Source organism: Bison bison, unplaced genomic scaffold (assembly GCF_000754665.1).
Source record: "Bison bison bison isolate TAMUID 2011002044 unplaced genomic scaffold, Bison_UMD1.0 scf7180017864461, whole genome shotgun sequence".
In the NCBI taxonomy this organism is placed as follows: Eukaryota; Metazoa; Chordata; class Mammalia; order Artiodactyla; family Bovidae; genus Bison; species Bison bison.
The window spans coordinates 743,530-764,626 of NW_011495023.1; the positions used below are offsets into that span (position 1 = coordinate 743,530).

Below are 21,097 nucleotides of genomic sequence, written 5' to 3' on the forward strand. Positions count from 1 at the left end.
AAGCTAGTATTTTAAAGTGGTTTTATAATCTTTTGGTTTTGGCAGGGGGCAAAACCACAAGATTTTACGATGACATATGCTTAGTAAATAAGTAAGTCCCCGAAGGAAGTGACTTCTTCTGTAGTCCCGAAACCTCTTGGATCCTGTAGGCAGTGCTGCTGAGTTCTTTGAACATATTCTCAATTGAAACCCTGATGACGATAACCTGCTCAGGAAACGAGATGCTTCCAGTTAGTTGGTTACCGTTATTACCAGTTAATTCATGAGGCAAATTTATGAGAAAAAGGCTCTAGAATGGTTGATTGTGCTTGTGGCCCAGAGAGGATGGCTTGTCCAAGCTGCTGTGTGAATAGATTGTGGCACAGTGTAAGTTTTCCTGTGGAGTCCAGAGCGGGGCGTCCTTGGCTCAGGTGTGGCCTAGAAGATTCTTACTAGACCCTAGGTGACTGGAACTGCTGTGAAGGGAATTCCCTAGACCAGTGAATTGCCACATGATATTGGCCACTCCCTCTGAAACTGCTTTCTTTAAGAAGACCCAAATAGGGAGTTTTTTTATGTGAGGGAAAAAAGGAAAGCATTTTTCTTACTGTGGGGCTCCTAATAGGAAATAAGGGGTTATAAAAAAAAAGTTCACCAAAAAGGATAAGACACTATTTTAATAGTTAATGTTAATACCAAATAGGAAGTATGTGGTAGGAATTAATAACTTGGTTTTTAAAAATGGTCACTCACACTTTAATAATTCCGCTGTTTCCAAAGAGGATGAGAGAGAAAAAAGGCAGTGGAGAGGTAGGGTGGAACTGTTTTCTTCCTTCCTCTTTTCTCTGCTGAACTATGAATGACTGAAAGGGCACTCTCAACAAGGGTTTTAGGCTCTAATATAATTTCCTTTGCTAAAAATATCAACTTTATTCTTGAAATTCAGCTATTTTACAAGTATAATGGAAATATTATAAATTTTCTAAATGCACTTTTAATGAGTGTCTCTTTTGTAACAATTTTGATCCAACCTCGTAAATTTTTAAGTGTGATTGTTAGCTTGTTAAAAGTGAATTTAATGAAAAATTAAGGAAAGCATGACTATGTGAGAAAAACAGTAACAACTGTAGGATACTAATTCTGGAAAAGACATGGAGACCATGGTCAGAGACATTAGGCCAACTCATTTTAGTTTTGTTGTTACAGTCAGTTTCCTTTACAGTATTATTTGACATGCTTTACTAATATCTCATTTATTTTTTTATGTCTGCTTTATTAAGTAGGTATTATCTTACATTTTCTAGTGAGGGGTACTAAGGCTTAGTAATAATAATAAAATATGGAAACTGTGTACCAAGCAGCGATTGAAGTTTTATATGCTAATCCCATTTAATCCTCGCCACCCTAGGATTCTGGTATGATTTACCATTTATAATGTGTTAATCTTCTTTGAAGATTTCAGAAAGTTGAGGGCCATCTCGGCCGTGAGGTAAAGTTATCTGTCAGGCTAATGGAGGATTTTTTCAAAAGCAGAATGTAGATTGCAGAATTTTTTTGTTTGCTTAAGAGAGTCAGTGAAACAATTCTTAGTTTAATTTTTGTTTTTTGTGGTATCATTAAATGTGTACACACAAAATTTAATTGATAATCCAAAAGTAAAGTTGCTCCTTCCATATAAGGAAGAAAGAAGCAAGTGATGGAGTCATAGACGGTGCATCACACTTTCATAGTGTCTGCTTTACTAAGGAAAGATAGAAGTGATTCTGTTCATACAATAACTTGTCTTTTATAGTAAAATAGTAGAATGCCAGCTGGGGCTTTCAACGTAGTAACAGCCTAACATTGATAATTTTAATAAATAAAATGCTGTAATTTCATGGATCTAAATGTTACAGTGTAAGAATGTGAAACTGGAGAGAAGAAAGCAGATCAGTTTTTTAATGCAAGTAAAAGGAATTGTTTAGATACTTAAGGATACTACTGAAAACACAAACTCTTTAATGTTAAATGAATTCAAAATTGCTTTTCTTTTTCCCAGTAGCTCTGTGTTAGCTTTCTAGTGTCAGATAGTCTTTGAGCAAAAATAAAAACTTTAAATAAAATTCTTTGTTCACCTGTGAATTAGGAGCGATTTATAACATAGGCTGCTGTGACTGATTTGTATTTTCTCTGACATGTTCATAGGCTTTTTATTCTATTTCTAAACTGTTAAGATTTCATTGAGGAAAAATATAGATTTCATTGAAGAAAAAATATAATCGTGGATAAAAATAAAATTTAATGTGTGTATTAGTCGCTCAGTTGTCTCTGACTCTTTGCAACTCCATGGACTATAGCCAGTCAGACTCCTCTGTCTATGGAATTCTCTAGGCAAGAATTCTGGAGTGTGTTGTCATTACTTTCTCCAGGGGATCTTCCTGACCCAGGGATTGAACCCAGGTCTCCTGTGTTACAGGCAGATTCTTTACCATGTAAGCCATTAGGGTCTCATAAAATTTAATGTAATAGGCTTAATTCTTTCATATGTCAGTTTCTAAGAGAGGTTTAAATTTCCCAGCTCATTTTAGATTTATTGATTTTCATCCTTGCAGTGGCTCTTTTTGCTTTATGAATTTTGGGCCTCTGTTGTTAGTTGTATAAATATGAGTATTATTCTCTTCATGTTTTTTACTGTTACGTAGTACCTTTATCTATCTTGTGCTCTTTTTCCATGTTCTGTCACATGTTAATATTATTATAACAGTTTCCTTGGATTTTGGGGGATTTTGTTGTGTGTGTGTGTATCATTTAACCTTCTTCGTGTAAAATTAAATATAGACAGAGGAGACCATACAACACAAATGTATAGCTGAATGAATTATTGAAAGGCAAATGCGCTTCTAACTGCCACCCAGGTTAAGAACTGGAGCCATGCCAGCCTCCCCTGAAACCCTGTGTGTCCCAGCCCCTGCCTTTCTCCCAGAGACACAGCTGTCCTGACTTCTGCGCAGTCACTTTCCTGTTTCTTTATGGTTTTTTCACCCGTGTGTGCATTCCTGGATGCTATAGTTTAGTCCTGTTCATCCTAAAAAACATTTTAATCAACAGATTTCTCCTCCATCCTTCATTTTTTTTCCCACTTGTAATACATTTGTTCAGGAATCCTGGCCGTTTGATCTTTACACTTTCGCACTGTCTAGATTTCTCTAGTTGAGTGTATGAGGCCCACTTATATGTGTTCCTTTGTCCTCTGTGTTTCCTGTAAATTGGCAGTTAAGTGGCCTACTCAGACCCAGGTCGGTTCTCCCTGGCAAACCAAGATATTTTGTTCTTTCATAATGTATGATTTATACTCCTTTTTTAAATTTAAGCAGCCACTGATGCTAAATGCTGGCATCTTTTAGTTTATTGAGATTTGTAAAATAGTGCCACTTTAATCCTGTTGTTTGATTTTCATTTTTTAACTTGAAAAATTTTATTGAAATATACTTACCCTTGTCTATTATTTGGTTATCATATACGAAAGATGAAATAACTGCTTTTTTTCCTTTTCTTTACCCATTTGTCAGGATAATGAATTGGTTTGCTGTCATCTTCAGAAAATGGCCAGTTAGCTTTTTCCACCCAATATATCATGATGAAATGTAAAGACTTAAATATATTTGATGTGTTTCTATTGTCTCGATTTTATTAAAGTTTGAATAGCCTCTCTTTGGTTAGTTGGTGCCAGAATCTTTTTGCTATGACCATTGTCATCCTTGATAACTTTCTTGCTATCTCGTGTCAGGATGTTCCAGGCTTATCTTGTACATTTTCTTCCTCAGACCTGGCACCAGCTACTCAGTGAAAAACTTAGTTCAAAATACACAAGTGATATGTAAATGCATTCTTGAAAAACATTGAATGCTCCAGATCTTTTCCTCTCCATGGAGGTAATCCCTGTTTATCATTTGGTTAACTGTCTTTTCAAACATTTTCCTATGAATTTTTATATCTGTGTACAGAAATAAATACGATACAGAATATTTTTTGTTTTTTCAAGTGTATAATTTTTTCATTTTTTTCTAACTTTTAAAAATCGTTTATGACATACTGATTTATCTATCTTGATAATTTTTCTGTGTTTGTACATAAGAGATCTTACCTTCCTCCTTCTTCCTAAACTCTATATCAAGTATGGTTCTACCTCATTTTATTAAACTCTTCTCCTACGGATGTATATTAGGTTGTTTCCAGTCTTTCCATTAGTACAACTCTGAGTTCTGTTACGCACATGTGCAGCTTTTTAGAGCCACAGAGTATATGCATTTAGAATTTTGCCCTCTGTAAAGTAACTGTTCTTCCAAAGGCAGAGTATGGAAACCCATTTCTCTACCACTCATCAAGTCTTGATGCTACCAAATCTTGCTAGTCCGTGATTTCCCAATATCACCGGAGGTGCCCTCGAGTGGATACCAGAGTCTGGGTACAGACAGTTTACTTCCTCCTGGGACTACGCTCACTGCTCCTGCAGAGATGCACTGAGCAGCTAGTCTGCCAGTGAGCTCACTGGTTTTGCGCCAGCCCGCTTTCAGTAATGCCACTCCTCGCCCATCCTCCTTCACGTCTTCCACCCCCTTCTTGTAGCCGTCCTTTCTCTTGTGCATTTTTGTTTTTCTGTGCTATCTCGTCTTCATTCCATCTTATTTTCAATTTCTACAGGTCCAAGGCCTACTGCCAACAATGGAATATTAAAAAGTATCCTTCCTATCACTTCTCAGGTTTGGATTGAGGCAGGAGACTGCATTTAATTTAATCTTTTCATCTTAATCTCAGGGGGCAAATGAAGGTTTCACCAAGAGATTAATTTGCCCATTGTCACATAGCAGAATCAGGACTTATGAGAGTTTCAGCCTTTTTTTTTTTTTGCTGCACTGGGTCTTCGTTGCTGCATGAGGGCTTTCTCCAGTTGTGGCAAGCAGGGGCTACTCTCTAGTTGGGGTGCATGGGCTTCTCACTGCGGTGGCTTCTCTTGTTGCGGAGCACAGGCTCTAGAGCACAGGCTCAGTAGTTGTGACTGATGCACAGGCTTAGTTGCCACCTTGGGCATATGGGATCTTCCCAAACCAGGAATTACACCTGTGTCCCCTGCATTGGCAGGCAGACTCTTAACCACTGTTACACCAGGGAAGTCCCTCAGACTAACTTTTTATGACCATCACAAACCTAGTGTGCCCTCTAAATGCCTTGGTTTTAAAATCACACTCAGTGCATTTTTTTTTTCTTTTTTTTTTTGGTCTCTTAGCTTTCTTCTCCTGCTTCCATTTTGCTCAGTCAGTACTTAAAATGCTAGCTTAATGATGCTTCACTCATTTACTAGGCACTGTGCTATATACTTTCTTGGATTATGCTTAATCTTTACCATATCCTCTGAGAGTACGTGCATTTGTTATCCCCACTTTACAGAAGGAAAAATCTCTGAGTACTAAGGTTAAGCACCTGCACAGGGTGACATATTAATGCAACCAGAACTTGAACTTAGGCAGTCTGACTCCAAAATCCGGGTCTTAAGAACTACAATAAACAATTCCTATAAGCTCCCAGCCGAATGATTTCATTATGGTTGTTGTAGGCATTTTCCACTTAGTTCTGTCACGATCAAATAATGAACCACATAATAAAAATTCTTTATATTCTTTTCTCAGAGCTCATCTCTTGGGATCACTGTTCTTAGATAAATCCAGAGCTTATTCACATAACCAGCTTAGTCATTGCTTTTATATAGTACTACCTTATTAGCATCATTTCAGTTTATTTTCATTATCTGTCAACTTAATAGAAATAAACTATAATGATTTTGTTGTACGTTTTGTGCAGTTATAAAAGTATGTGGTGATCTTAAAGATTGAATAATTATGCCTAAGGGTTTCTGAGTTCAGATGTTATTCTTACAGTAGAACACAACTTAGTCATTAAGCACTGGGAATATTGATATACTTTCTAGGCAGTACCTTACCAGATTCCTGCTTCTCTGGGCCTTTTGGTATCAGAAACAAAGGGCAGGAGTAGGAGTGGGTGTTTTCTGGGTACTGAGCAGGGACAGTAGAATTTGGTCATGAAAATAACTTTAGGTAACCTGATTTAGATATTTCTCACTTTGTCCCAGACAGAGTTAGAAGGCAAAGAGCTATGTGCTCCAAATTGATAAATCATATCATTTTTTCACCAGATTTAATTTGGGCTTAAGAGGGAAGGTGAGCAGAAGATATGAGCTCACCTAGTGTTACCTTGTATGTATTTATTGCTCTTATTAGTGATAACAAAATGTAGACTTTGTAACCAAGATTTTGTGACTGTCAGAAGACTGTAGCCATATTAATTCAATCACAAAAAACTTTTTCCACAATATCCAGATTATTAAAGGAAGAAGGAAAGAGGCTTAGAGGGAGGTGGAGACAGGGAAGAACACTAACTTAAAGCAAAGGTTATTGCCTCAGTAATTTTCCTAAATGTTCGAAAGTCTTTCTATCCCAGTATAAAACCCAGATGATTCTACTAGAAATGATGATAGTATACTTTTCTGTTGCTTTTTTTGTAAAATAATTATTCATTCAAAGAAAGAAAATATTTAAAAGTAAGGTGGAAGGTTACCAATAGAAAGGTAAACCTTTGACTGGATAATGGTTTGATTTAGGCATTATTACTGGATTCAGAACCTTCCGGCATAGAGCCAGGCTGTGTTACTGTGGCTTTAGGCAAACCTCTTTTTTTTTTTTTCTATGTCTATAATTAGAAAAATAAAAAAATCACCTACATTTCTTATTGTGATTAAGACTTGCATCCCAGTAGTGCCCTTGACTGAGGAGGAGCTTATCAAAAGTCACATAATTGTGTCACTATCTCAATAACCGAGAAATATTGAGTCACATCTCAATAATTGAGATGATTTTAGATCCCTTTGTAGCTGTAAAAGAATATAGAAATATTAAAGCATATCTCAGTAAATTCTAAGTAGAGAATTACCTTTGTGGTTAGATGAAAGCAACTCAGTGGCTCTAGCAGATATCTTAGAGAACAATAGCTATTAGTCATTTCAATGAGCAAAATACTGTATTGAGTGTACTTTTGAGGAATGAGTCCCGTCAGATTACTGTAGGCATACTTGTGATGGTTTAAAAACTGGATTCTCAGACCAAATCCTCTAGTAACAGAGTTTGTGGTGAGTGAAATTCAAATATTCTTAACCACTGGTATTGCAAGTCTTAAATTGATGGGTTCATAGCTAAAAAACTATGGGTTCATTGGGTTCATTGAATGGGTTCACAATGGGTTCATTTACTCTATTAAAATTGAAGAATTATCTTAGTATCAACATAGTATCTTTTAATTTTACAATTAAGCTTTTCTGTTGTTTATTGAAATGGCATCTAATGGGTACATTAACTGTCATAAATATTAATTCAGCTGCAGTATTAAAAATTGCATTTTAAGTATCGTGCATGCATTGATCTTTAAAATACTTCATAAATAAAGTGATCAGACCAATAGAATAAGCAGCCATGTTTTGGCATACTTTGGTATATTTCCATGGATACTTGTATTCTCAAGAATGTTTTTTGTTTTACCTTGTTTTAGTGATCGTGGTGGAGAAGACCCAAACCAGAAAGTAATCCACGGGGTTATTAACTCCTTTGTTCATGTTGAACAGTATAAGAAAAAATTCCCTTTAAAGGTAACAAAGCTTCCTTTAAAACATAAATTATTAGACCTTTAATTTCTTAGGTTGTTTGTTCTTATTTTTAAAATATGATTTAATTGATTTATTTAGTTTTATCAGGAAATCTTTGAGTCTCCCTTTCTGACTGAAACAGGAGAGTATTACAAACAAGAAGCTTCAAATTTATTACAAGAATCAAACTGCTCACAGTATATGGAAAAGGTAGGAAAGCATTATGTTAACTATTGTCATCTATTATATATCAGGTGTGGCTTATTTAATATTAGTTATCTTAGTTAATATTTTCTTTCGGTGGAAAAGGTTCCGTTTTTCTTGATCAGTCATTGTTCTTGCTTGACATTTTCCATGAGAAAAAGTGCTGTTCCAGTTTTCATTGTGGTCAGTGCTTTCTGATAATCCTGATTAATCTAAAATTAATATATATCATATTCTTGACAAAATAATAAGCTATATTTTATGCTTAGTAATAAGAGAATAGGCTAAGTACTCTTTCTTCCTGTAAAATACAAGGAAAAAAAATAGTAAAAATATAATAATTCTAGATACTTGGTCTTTTGGTCTGTTAAGTTTGTGGAGACTAAGAAAAACTTGCATGAGAAATTTTAATCATTAAACCAGCACATTGATAACCATATTTAAAATGGCTATATATATTTTCTTAGTCAAAGAATAATCAGATGATAAATTCAGTCATCAGATATATCAGACATTTTAACTAGTTTTTTTCTTCCACAGTGCTGGATTTCAGGCATTTTATTATCAGATGATTTTTGTTAGTTTGTTCACCTTTAAGAAAAGTTTGAAGTGGAAAAGCTGTAGTGAAGCCTCCATAGGACATAGATCAGGAAATATCAGTACTTACTGATATGATACACTGGTGTCTGTTCCACAAACCCAGGTCCAGGAGTTGAATAATTCTCTTTTGCTTTGTCAGTGATTAGCTCCAGGACCTTGAGTAAGTTATCTGGGACATTTTCCTCCATTAAGTGCAAGTTACACTAAGTCAGTGGGTCTTAGCTTTTAGCCCTTTTTACATCTTAGACTCTTACTCAAGGTTCTAGATCCAGTCTTGAAAGGTACACACAGAGTATCAGTGATGTATAAACTCTCATCATTATATCTGACTCTCAAAAACAGGCTGTTGGCAAACACTGAAAACAGCTCAAATGTCTTTCAAGAGTTGAAAAGACAGGCAAAATGTATGTACATACAATGAACTATTATTCAGACTTAGAAAGCAATAAAGTTCTGACACAAGCTGCAGCATGGATTAACTTTGAAGACATTATGCTGAATTGAAGAAGCCAGACACAAAAGAACAAATATCTTAGGGTTTAACTTATACAAAATGTCTAGAATAGACAAAGTCAGAGAGGCAGAAAGTAGATCAAAAGTTTTTGGGAGGGTAGAACAGGGAGGTATAGCGTAATGGTTTCTGAGCTTCTGTTGGGTGTAATGAAAAAGTTTTGGGAATAGACAGTTGTGCAACATTGTAAATGCAATTAATATAAGGCAGTGCTGAAGTGTAGCTTAAATAAGATTTTGAAATGATTTATGGAATGGAACTTTGAATTGTGAATAGAATTATATAAATAATTCTATTTGTTAATTTGCCATGTAAGTTGCTTACTGATATTTCAGGTGTTTTCACATAGTAGTTCATGACTGTAAGAATATATTTCTAAAGGTTCTAGGTAGATTAAAAGATGAAGAAATTCGGTGTCGAAAATACTTACATCCAAGTTCATATACTAAAGTGATTCACGAATGTCAACAACGAATGGTAGCAGACCACTTACAGTTCTTACACGCAGAATGTCATAATATCATCCGACAAGAAAAAAAAAATGGTAAGTGATACCAAACATCAATAGGAATAGGAGTGAAATTATAAACCCACTTTTTATATCATCTTCCAAGCCTCCTTAGGCTTCAAACATATTTAAGTAGTATGTTGATACGTTTTTCAATATGCCTTTTTACAGATTATTAATTATCTATTTTAAAAGACTGTTTGGAAAAATATATTTTCAAACTATTTTCTAAAGTCAAAAGAAAAACTGGGAAAGTGTGTTTGCACATTTTAAAAAACCACAGGGACTAATTTCTTTAATACATTAAGAATTTCTAGAAGGAGAAAAAACAAAGAACATGAAAGGGAAATAAAAGTAGATTTTAAATATTTGAAGATGCTCAGCCTCAGTCAAAATAGAAATACAAAGTAAAGATACGAGATGTTAACAATAAGCAGTGAAAAAATTGAATTTTTTTCGAAAAAAGCAATGAGAATTTTTCAATAATAGGGAATAAATCTAACAAGATATGTGCCAGACTCACACAGAAAGCTGAACATCGTTGAAAGCAGCATTGATAGATCCAGGGCAAGCTTTGCAAAACCCAAGATTAATTTTAAACTCTGAAAGTTACACTGTTAGCCTGAACGGTCAAGACAGTTTTGAAGAGCACAGTGAGAAACCTTTGCAGGATAGCGTGACTTCTAAAAATTACAGTAATTAAGAAAAGGAAGTGGCACAAGGGTAGTCAAAGTGACCAGTGGAATAAAATAAAAAGCCAGGAAATAACTCATGCATACAAAGATACTTACTTCATTTAAGACCAAGGCAGCCTGCAGAGCAGTGGGTGAAAGATAGTTTTTTGAACACACAGTACCAGGTCCATTGGATAACCAGTTGGGAAAGAAGTGAAATTTGATCACTACTTCAAACACTGTATACAGAGTCAGTCAATTCACCTTGGGCTTTTGATCTCAGTATAAAGCAGTAATGCTTCCAGAAGATAGCATAGAATAACTTCAGGACTTGGGGGTAGAGAAAGATAATTTAAATGAGACACAGAAAGCACTAACCACAGGGAAAGATGATCAAGTTTATTACTTTATCATTAAAAGCTTAAACTCAATACAAAACCATAAGACCATTGGATCATCAAAAGAGCATCACAATAACAATCATAGGACAAAGGAACCAAGAATACACAGTGTGGAAAGGACAGTGTCTTTAATAAATGTTTTTGAAAAAACTGGATGACTGACTTAATGCCATACACAAAAATTAACTCAAAATGAATTAAACACTGTAACTTAAGACCTGAAACTATAAAACTCCTAGAAGAAAGCAAAGGTGATAAGCTTCTTGATACTTGTCTTAGTGATGATATTTTGAATCTGACACTAAAGTGAAAGTGAAAGCCGCTCAGTTGTGTTCTACTCTTTGTGACCCCATGGACTATCCATGGATTCTCCAGGCCAGAATACTGGAATGGGTAGCATTTCCCTTCTCCAGGGGATTTTCCCAACCCAGGGATCAAACCCAGGTCTCCCACATTGCAGGCGGATTCTTTACCAGCTGAGCCACAAGGGAAGCAAAAATAAACATGGGGTTCTGCATCAAACTAAAAAGCTGCCCAGCAAAGGGAACCATTAACAAAATGGAAAAGCGACTTACTGAATGGAAAAAATCACATATCTGTTAAAGGACTCATACAACTCAATAGCAAAAAAAATTGATTGAAAAATGAGCAGAAGACCTGAATAGGCATTTTTCTAAAGAAGAACTCCAAATGGCCAACAGGTACATGAAAAGGTGCTCACCATCGTTAATCATCAGGGAAATAAAAATCCAAGCACAGTGAGGTACTATCTGGCACCTGTTAGCATGGCCATTATCCAAAAGACTAGAAATAACAGATGTTGGCAAGGATATAAAGAAAAGGGAGCTCTCATGTACTGTTGGTGAGAATGAAAATTGGTGGAGCCACAATGAAGAACAGTACGGAGGTTTCTCACAAATTAAAAAGTAAAACTTTCATGTGATTTAGCAATTCTGCCTCTGGGTATTTATCCAAAAAGAAAAAGAAAAAAAAAAAAAAACGCTAAAAAAGATAGAGGCATCCCAATGTTCATTGCAGCATTATTTACAAGAGCCAAAATAAGGAAACAAGTGTCTGTCAATAGGTGAGTGGATGAAAATAAACACACAAACACATAGATATCATTCAGCTATGTAAACAAAATGAAGTATTGCTAATTTGTAACAACATGGAAGGCTCTCCAGGGCATTGTGCTAAGTGAATTGTCAGACAAAGACAAATACTGGGAGATCTCACTTATATATGGAATCTAAAAAGCAAAACAAGTGAGCTCATTGATACAGAGAACAGATACGGTGGTTGCTGAAGTCAAGGTGGATGGGTGAAGGGAGTCAAGAAGTTTAGTAACTTCCAGTTACTAAAAAAAGAAAATAAGTCTTGGGGATATAATAATATGTAGCATGGTGACTGGTTAATAATACTGTGTTACGTATTTGAAAGTTGCTAAGAGAATAGATTTTAAAAGTTCTCATCACAGGAAAAAAAAGTTATAAATATGTATGGTGAAAGATGTTAACTCGACTGTAATGATCATTTTGCAGTATATAACAATATTGAAAATCATTTTGTTATAATCCTTAAAACTAATATATGTCAGTTATACTTGAAAAAAAGACAGTCATAGGGTTATATATTTGCAATTGTTGAAAAAGGTTTATGTCCAAAATATAAAATAATTAGGACATTTGAACAAGCACTGCAGAATATATATATATATATATACACACACACATATATATATATATATATCCAGATGGCCAATAAACATATAAAAAAAAATCTCTCAATCTCACTAAAACAGAAATACAAATTAAAATCACACTAAGGTATCAGTAATTAATCACATTTTGATATAAAATGAAAAAGACTGAAAACAATAAGTGTTTGGAAGTGTATAGAGTAATAGGAACTTGTTATACATCGGACGTAGAGTATAAATTGATGTAGCCACCTTGAAACTCTTGACAGTGAGTAGCCACTAACACTGAATAAACATATCTCTTAGGATCCAGCCATTGCTCTCCTAGGTGTTAAAGCCCCTACCCAAAATGCATGCATACGTGCACAGAAGAATATGTGCAAGCATGCTCACAACAGCATTGTTTGTAATAGCCCCAGTCTGGAAGCAGTGCAGACGTCCGGTAGCTGTAGAATGAATAAAGTGCCACACAGAGATACGATGGAATGTTAAAGAAGAGTGGAAAGGAACACCTGAGAGCTGCGTACAACTCAGATGAACCTTTTATATTGAACCAAAGAAACCAAACATGAAAGAATTGGATGATCTCGTTCTTCGTTTCAAACAGGCAGATCGAATCTGTGGTGTAGTTGAATAGTGTTGTCATGACCGTGATTACCGTTGTGGAAGAGCAGGAGGAGTAGGGAAGGCAAGGGGGCTTCCTGGAGGAGGTTGTGTCCATTTCCTACTGTGGGTGGTGAGAACCTGGCTGGGGAGGGGGGTCACTTGTGGTAATTCATTGAGCTATACACTTAGGGATTGTATACTCTTCCATATGTATGTTATACTTCAATAAAAAGTTTAAAATAAAATCCACTACACTGAGATGTCATTTTGCACCTCTCCGTGTGAAGATCAAAGCATTTGTTGACAGAGCTCCCGGCTGCTGGGGGCTCTGTCTACAAGGTCCTTCTGTAAGACAGCTTTTGCACAGCAGCCCCACTTCTGGAAATTTATACTATAGATACTCTTGTCCATATGCAGGATTGTTAATTGTAACAATGTAAATATCAAAAGATTGGAAACAACCAAATTCTCATTCGTTGTTAAATAATTGTCGTATGGCTGTCAAATGGAGTGTTGCTGCTGCTAAGTCGCGTCAGTCGTGTCCGACTCTGTGTGGCCCCATAGGCGGCAGCCCACCAAGGCTCCTCTGTCCCTGGGATTCTCCAGGCAAGAATACTGGAGTGGGTTGCCATTTCCTTCTCCAGTGCATGAAAGTGAAAAGTGAAAGTGAAGTCGCTTAGTCATGTCTGACTCTTAGCGACCCCATGCACTATAGCCTACCAGGCTCCTCCATCCATGGGATTCTCCAGGCAGGAGTACTGGAGTGGGTTGCCATTGCCTTCTCCGGTGTGTTAAGCAGTTGTAAAATATGAGGAAAGGCTTTATGTACTCATATGAAAAGATCTTCAAGTTAAAATGTGTCTGCAGTCGCAAATAGTATATGAAATACGCTACATTGTTTATTGAACAAGGTGGACAGAGGGAAGAATATTGCTTGAATGGGTAGGAAACAGCTCTAAGAAGATATTAAACAGCCACAGCATTGCTTTCCCAAGGGAGGAGTACCGGGGGGATTAGGAGAAGGCGGGGGTGGGGGGCTTGTCTGCATATGCTTCTGTAATTCTGCATTTCGAACCATGTATTACTTATTGTATTAAAAATATTTTTTAAACTGTTTGTAAATTTCGTAATAAATTTCTTTCTCCCCTCAGACATGGCAAATATGTATGTCTTACTCCGTGCTGTGTCCACTGGTTTACCTCATATGATTCAGGAGCTGCAAAATCATATCCATGATGAGGGCCTTAGAGCAACCAGTAATCTTACTCAGGAAAATGTGAGTGACATAAGGAACGGGAAGATTTTTCTCTTAATCAGACTATCATGGAGTTTTTCTTTTGACTTTACTGTTTAAAAGCATGAAAGAAAAGTCCTACCATGCTAATAAATGAGACATCTTTATTAAAATGTTCAAACCTAGAATTTGTTGGACATGTTTTAGAATTATCAGTGATTAGGAAATCAGTTGAGTAAGACTTCTTACACTACTGTGTTCATTTACCAATTCTTCGTTAATTTCTCACAGAAAAGTATGTTTGCTATTTCAAAACAGTTGTGTTTCTATATAGCTAGCATCTGTGTTTAGCTAATTGTAGTAGTAATGGTATTAATCACTGATCATATAGACAACTTACAATTTGGTTTCCTTTTACATGTCCTGGGTATGATAGCCCAGGAAGCAAATTTGGATTAAAACTATCTTCCCTAAATACATGCTTACTACCCAAAATACTCAACAGTGATCCTCATGTCCCCAATTCTTATCTGTCTTAAGAGTTCCCTGCCATTTAAATGAGTTTACAACAAGGTGTCTTTCCTATCAAAGTATGCTCCTGTTGTCAAGTTTTGTTGGATCACCTTCCTTGGTTTTACTAGTAATGGATGACAACTGAGGTAGACATGACATCATATGTCACTTGTCTTCCCTAAGTAGAGCTATTTGCTCCCCTATGAGGAGTGATCTGTGTATAGACCTTATTTAAAGAAAAGAGATGTCATTCACTCGTGTCTGACCCTTTGCAACCCCATGGACTATACAGTCCATGGAATTCTCAAGGCCAGAATACTGAAGCGGGTAGCCTTTCCCTTCTCCAGGGGATCTTCCCAACCCAAGGCTTAAACCCAGGTCTCCAGCATTGCAGGTGGATTTTTTACCACCTGAGCCACAAGGGAAGTCCAGGAATACTGGAGTGGATAGCCTATCCCTTCTCCAGCAGATCTTCCCAACCCAGGAATCGAACCTGGGTCTCCTGCATTGCCGAGGAATTCTTTACCAACTGAGCTATCAGGGAAGCCCTATAGACCTTATTGACAGGACCTTAGCCGTAGATTTAGATGCATGTCCTGTCACACTAATGCATAAACTTTTCTGTTTTTGTCAAACTGTTGGTTTATATTGTTTAGATCTAATAGCCTGTATTATTTATTAGTTTTCTTAGTTTGTGTTAGTTTTACAGATTCAGAGTGTGGAGTGACATTGGTCATAGAGGCATAGAGTTTAGTGTCACGGCCTGGGAGATGCAAGTACAAGAGAAGGTGTTCATAGGAAACTCAGAAAATGTTAGCTGACTTAGAGGTCTTAGGTCTAACTCCATAGTCATCTCCATTAATAGTGAAAACTCACTTTTGCACTACTAGGTATCTCTTCCCTGTGAGATGTGGAGAACGCTGCTGCTAAACTCTTGAGAGTCTCAGTTTTCACAGATAATACCTTTTTAACCTCTCCCCTCTCTCAGCCGTTAGTGACTTTGAAGGCCGTTTTTGTTTATGTAATCCCCTATGAAATCGATAGGCCTGGTAGTTCTGGGATTGTATCTTGTTACCCTTATGATACAGAATCCTAGCACCAGAGAGAAGTGTGTTTTCCATGGGTTCTTCTGGAAGAGGAACCACAGTCCTCCATTTCTGGTGTTCAGTGACAGCTCATTTCAACACTGAAGTTTTGGGTTTTGACTGTCTCAGCTGAAAACATTTTTTGAGGATGTGTGTTGTTTGTAACGTTGTTTGCTGGGGGAAAACTTTACTCTTAAGCAGTCTTTACTAAGCCTAATTGTTTTATCCCTGAACTTCTTAAAATATGGTTTTGTATTTCTTACTTTTAGATGCCAACACTATTTGTGGAGTCAGTTTTAGAAGTACATGGTAAATTTGTTCAACTTATCAACACTGTTTTGAATGGTGATCAGCACTTTATGAGTGCGTTGGATAAGGTAACTTTTCAATACATGTATCTTTATCTATATATAATTCTCCTAATTTAATCATTATTCTTTAAGTAGTTTCAGAAATAGGGCTACTAATTATGAGATTTCTAATCTGTACATGAAGCTTAACCTTAACCAACTTCATAGTGAAAGTCGGAAGTATGTAACTTATAATTTTTAAGTAAATAACTAAATTATTAAATTGAGTGCTTGGATTATATGGGAATTGAATTTCCCATGATTTTTCTGTAAAAGGAGACTTGTTAATATACTAGTACATTCTGAAAATTACATGTATAATTTTAGTATTATTTAGTGCTCTTTTTTCCTTTGAATATAATACTTAGGCTATATTGAAAAATACTTGAAAGAAAAATAAATATATTTTACAAACTTGAATTTAAATTTGCTTACATGTTTGTTGTAAAATTTTTTAAAATATAGTTTTATTTTGTCAGTGTTCAGATATTAGAAATAAGTTTTAAAGAGCATCTTTCAGTAGGAACAGGATACATATAATCATTATATAATTGTCACGAGGGATACAAGGATAGGAGTTTACTCTGTATTATATATGAAAAGAATATTAACAAACTACCACCAAAATGCCATGTGTTGTGTCAGGTAGTAATTTTTGGATGTACCGATTATAGCATATATTAAGCCAACTGTATTTTTACTCTATTCAGTTCAGTTCAGTCACTCAGCCGTGTCCGACTCTTTGTGACCCCATGAACCACAGCACGCCAGGCCTCCCTGTCCATCACCAACTCCCGGAGTTTACCCAAACTCATGTCCATTGAGTCAGTGATACCATCTAACCATCTCATCCTCTGTCGTCACCTTCTCCTCCTGTCCTCAATCTTTCGCAGCATCAGGGTCCTTTCCAATGAGTTAGCTCTTTGCATCAGGTGGCCAAAGTATTGGCGTTTCAGCTTCAACATCAGTCCTTCTGATGAACACCCAGGACTTACCTCCTTTAGGATGGACTGGCTGGATCTCCTTGTAGTCCAAGGGACTCTCAAGAGTCTTCTCCAACACCACAGTTCAAAAGCATCAATTCTTCGGCGCTCAGCCTTCTTCACAGTCCAACTCTCACATCCATACATGACTATTGGAAGAACCATAGCCTTGACTAGACGGACCTTTGTTGACAAAATAATGTTTCTGCTTTTTAATATGCTATCTAGGTTGGTCATAACTTTCCTTCCAAGGAGTAAGCGTCTTTTAATTTCATGGCTGCAATCACCATCTGCAGTGATTTTGGAGCCCAAAAAAGTAAAGTCAGCCACTGTTTCCACCGTTTCCACATTTATTTGTCATGAAGTGATGGGACCAGATGCCATGATCTTCGTTTTCTGAATGTTGAGCTTTAAGCCAACTTTTTCACTCTCCTCTTTCACTTTCATCAAGAGGCTTTTTCGTTCCTCTTCACTTGCTGCCATAAGGGTGGTGTCATCTGCATATCTGAGGTTATTGATATTTCTCCCGGCAATCTTGATTCCAGCTTGTGCTTCTTCCAGCCCAGTGTTTCTCATGATGTACTCTGCATAGAAGTTAAATAAGCAGGGTGACAGTATACAGCCTTGGCGTACTCCTTTTCCTATTTGGAACCAGTCTGTTGTTCCATCTCCAGTTTTAACTGTTGCTTCCTGACCTGCATACAGATTTCTCAGGAGGCAGGTCAGGTGGTTTGGTATTCCCATCTTTTTCAGAATTTTCCACAGTTTATTGTGATCCATAGAGTCAAAGGCTTTGGCATAATCAATAAAGCAGAAATAGATGTTTTTCTAGAGCTCTCTTGCTTTTTTGTTGATCTAGCGGATGTTGGCAATTTGATCTCTGGTTCCTCTGCCTTTTCTAAAACCAGCTTGAACATCTGAAAGTTAACGGTTCACATATTGCTGAAGCCTGGCTTGGAGAATTTTGAGCATTACTTTACTAGCGTGTGAGATGAGTGCAATTGTGCGGTAGTTTGAGCATTCTTTGGCATTATCTTTCTTTGGGATTGGAATGAAAACTGACCTTTTCCAGTCCTGTGGCCACTGCTGAGTTTTCCAAATTTGCTGACACATTGAGTGCAGCACTTTCACAGCATCATCTTTTAGGATTTGAAATAGTTCAACTGGAATTCCATCACCTCCACTAGCTTTGTTCATAGTGATGCTTTCTAAGGCCCACTTGACTTCACATTCCAGGATGTCTGGCTCCAGGTGAGTGATCACACCATCGTGATTATCTGGGTCGTGAAGATCTTTTTTGTACAGTTCTTCTGTGTATTCTTTCTACTTCTTCTTAATATCTTCTGCTTGTGTTAGGTCCATACCATTTCTGTCATTTATTGAGCCCATCTTTGCATGAAATGTTCCCTTGGTATCTCTGATTTTCTTGGATTGATCTCTAGGCTTTCCCATTCTATTGTTTTCCTCTGTTTCTTTGCATTGATTTCTGAGGTCGGCTTTCTTATCTCCTTGCTATTCTTTGGAACTCTGCATTCAAATGGGTATACCTTTCCTTTTCTCCTTTTCTTTTCACTTCTCTTCTTCTCACAACTATTTGTAAGGCCTCCTCAGACAGCCATTTTGCTTTTTTTCATTTCTTTTTCTTGAAGATGGTCTTGATCTCTGTCTCCTATACAATGTCACGAACCTCCGTCCATAGTTCATCAGGCACTCTATCAGATCTAGTCCTTTAAATCTATTTCTCACTTCCACTGTATAATCATAAAGGATTTGATTTAGGTCATGCCTGAATTGTCTATTGGTTTTCCCCACTTTTCTTTAATTTTAGTCTGAATTTGGCAATAAGGAGTTCATGATCTGAGCCACAGTCAGCTTCTGGTCTTGTTTTTGCTGACTGTATAGAGCTTCTCCATCTTTGGCTGCAAAGAATATAATCAGTCTGATTTCGGTATTGGCCATTTGGTGATATCCATGTGTAGAGTCTTCTCTTGTGTTGTTGGAAGAAGGTGTTTGCTATGACCAGTACGTTCTCTTGGCAAAACTGCATTAGCTTTTGCCCTGCTTCATTCTGTACTCCATGGCCAAATTTGCCTGTTCCCTAGGTGTTTCTTGACTTCTTACTTTTGCATTCCTGTCCCCTATAATGAAAAGGACATCTTTTTTGGGTGTTAGTTCTAAAAGGTCTTTTACCCTATTGCTGGCGACTAATTCCTGTTCTGTCTTCCATTTAGGCCCTTACATCAGTTGTAAATTACAGAGAACCCAAGTCTGTTTGCAAAGCACCTGAATTGGTAAGTTTGATGGTTGCATAAATGTAATCTTATGAAAAATTGTCATTAGAGAATGCAAGCTGAGATGAATGTCAGACTTTTTTTGGTAGCAGTTTTTTAAAAAATTAATGAAATTAATTATTAAAAATAGAAACTGATCAACATTGTATATAATTTGGCATTTGTATAAGGGATGCAGTAGGTCATCTCTGTAGCCTTTTCTTAAAAAATAATTGAAGGAGAAAATATTCCATCTTACAAACTTTGGGTTGGAAAGGATGACTGCTTTAAAATAATTTGTATCACATTTCATAGAAGTTTAATTTTATCTTCAACTCTAAAGGGAGAATTTGATGACAAATGAAAGCCTTTAAAGGAAGCTTGCTTATAAGGTTGTTGTACGATTTTTAATAAGTATTTTTTAATGTCAATGACATTGCTGCTCAAAACTCACCTAAGTGTTGCATCAAAACCTAGTTACTTATATCAGTGCTCCATCGGATCATTCAGTGTTGATTAGATTTTACTTGTTTATAGTTTTTTTAAAAAATTCACCCATTGACATGTATTTTAAGTTTTAGTGCATAATTTGAAAACATAAGCTTGAGGATGACAAAAACCCATGATCCTATTTTGCATTGTTACCATGGTGCCTCCTTTGAGAAGGACCCTTTGTAAGAGTTACTGTTGATTTCTATTTGAGCTCGCTAAGTACTGTGACAACTTGCTGAAGAAATCAGCAAAGGGGATGACAGAGAATGAAGTAGAGGACAAGCTCACGAGCTTTATCACTGTCTTCAAATATATCGATGATAAAGATGTTTTTCAAAAGGTAATTTTTGAGTCTGAAAGTTTTATGTGTCAGCTTTGATTAATCTTTGAACTTTAAATCAGAAAGGAAATAATCTTTTAATCTTTTTTAATGTAGTTCTACGCAAGAATGTTGGCGAAGCGTTTAATTCATGGGTTATCTATGTCTATGGATTCCGAAGAAGCCATGATCAATAAATTAAAGGTACTGTAGGACTTTGATATGATGTCTTAGAAGTTATTTCACTAGCACACAGAGATGGTCATTTTCACAGTATGAGTAATAACAGGAAATAATTCATTAGCAGTTGACTGGTTAAATGTAAAGTGTAGTTTCATGTTCGCACATGCAAATGCTGTATTAAAGGACAGAGTCTCTATATGTTGATATAGAATCATCTACAAGGTATGATTTGTATTACTTAGAAACAAGCATACCTAAAATATTCCTTTAAGTACAGGTTTTGTGGAGGGCATTTGAATTTCAGTTCACTTTTATGTGATTTTAGTTTACACAATGATGAGATAAGCAGTTGCTGATTCATATTTATTCTGAGTTATTCAATAGTTGATAGTTTTCCTGTATAGCACACATTGAATATGCAGTCCTTTTCAAAGATACCAAAAATAACTTTTAATTTTTAAAGATAGTGTTAACAAAGCTTTTTATATCCCAAGATTAGAGATCCAGATTTTTTGACCTGATGATCACAGAGTTTGGAATAATTTCAAAGAAATAGATTTCTTCATTATTCAGCTGATAGTATTAAAAATCTGCCTCACTGTCCTCCTTATAACATTAACACTGGCTCAAATATTCCCAGTTACCTTTCATGTGTATTCAGTACTATCTGTAAACCTTCTAAGGTATCTTACAGTAATGAAGCAATTTTTAGTGTTGAAATGACATACAGATTTATAGAAAAGTTGCTGTTTTAAATGGAAATTTATTTCATGAATACTTGTTTTCATTCACTCATTTA

The 21,097-nt window shown here is 36.2% G+C and overlaps 1 protein-coding gene across 2 annotated transcripts in view; it reads left to right on the forward strand.

Moving 5' to 3' along the window:
- Positions 1–21,097, forward strand: part of CUL2 (cullin 2) — a 71,173-nt gene that overhangs the window by 34,094 nt on the left and 15,982 nt on the right. For both annotated transcript variants that reach the window (XM_010859870.1, XM_010859872.1), the window contains exons 7-14: positions 7,573–7,669; positions 7,766–7,876; positions 9,363–9,525; positions 14,021–14,145; positions 15,971–16,078; positions 19,266–19,325; positions 20,008–20,136; positions 20,233–20,319. In XM_010859870.1, the coding sequence (XP_010858172.1) occupies positions 7,573–7,669; positions 7,766–7,876; positions 9,363–9,525; positions 14,021–14,145; positions 15,971–16,078; positions 19,266–19,325; positions 20,008–20,136; positions 20,233–20,319 (880 nt within the window). The remainder of the gene's footprint in view (positions 1–7,572; positions 7,670–7,765; positions 7,877–9,362; positions 9,526–14,020; positions 14,146–15,970; positions 16,079–19,265; positions 19,326–20,007; positions 20,137–20,232; positions 20,320–21,097) is intronic.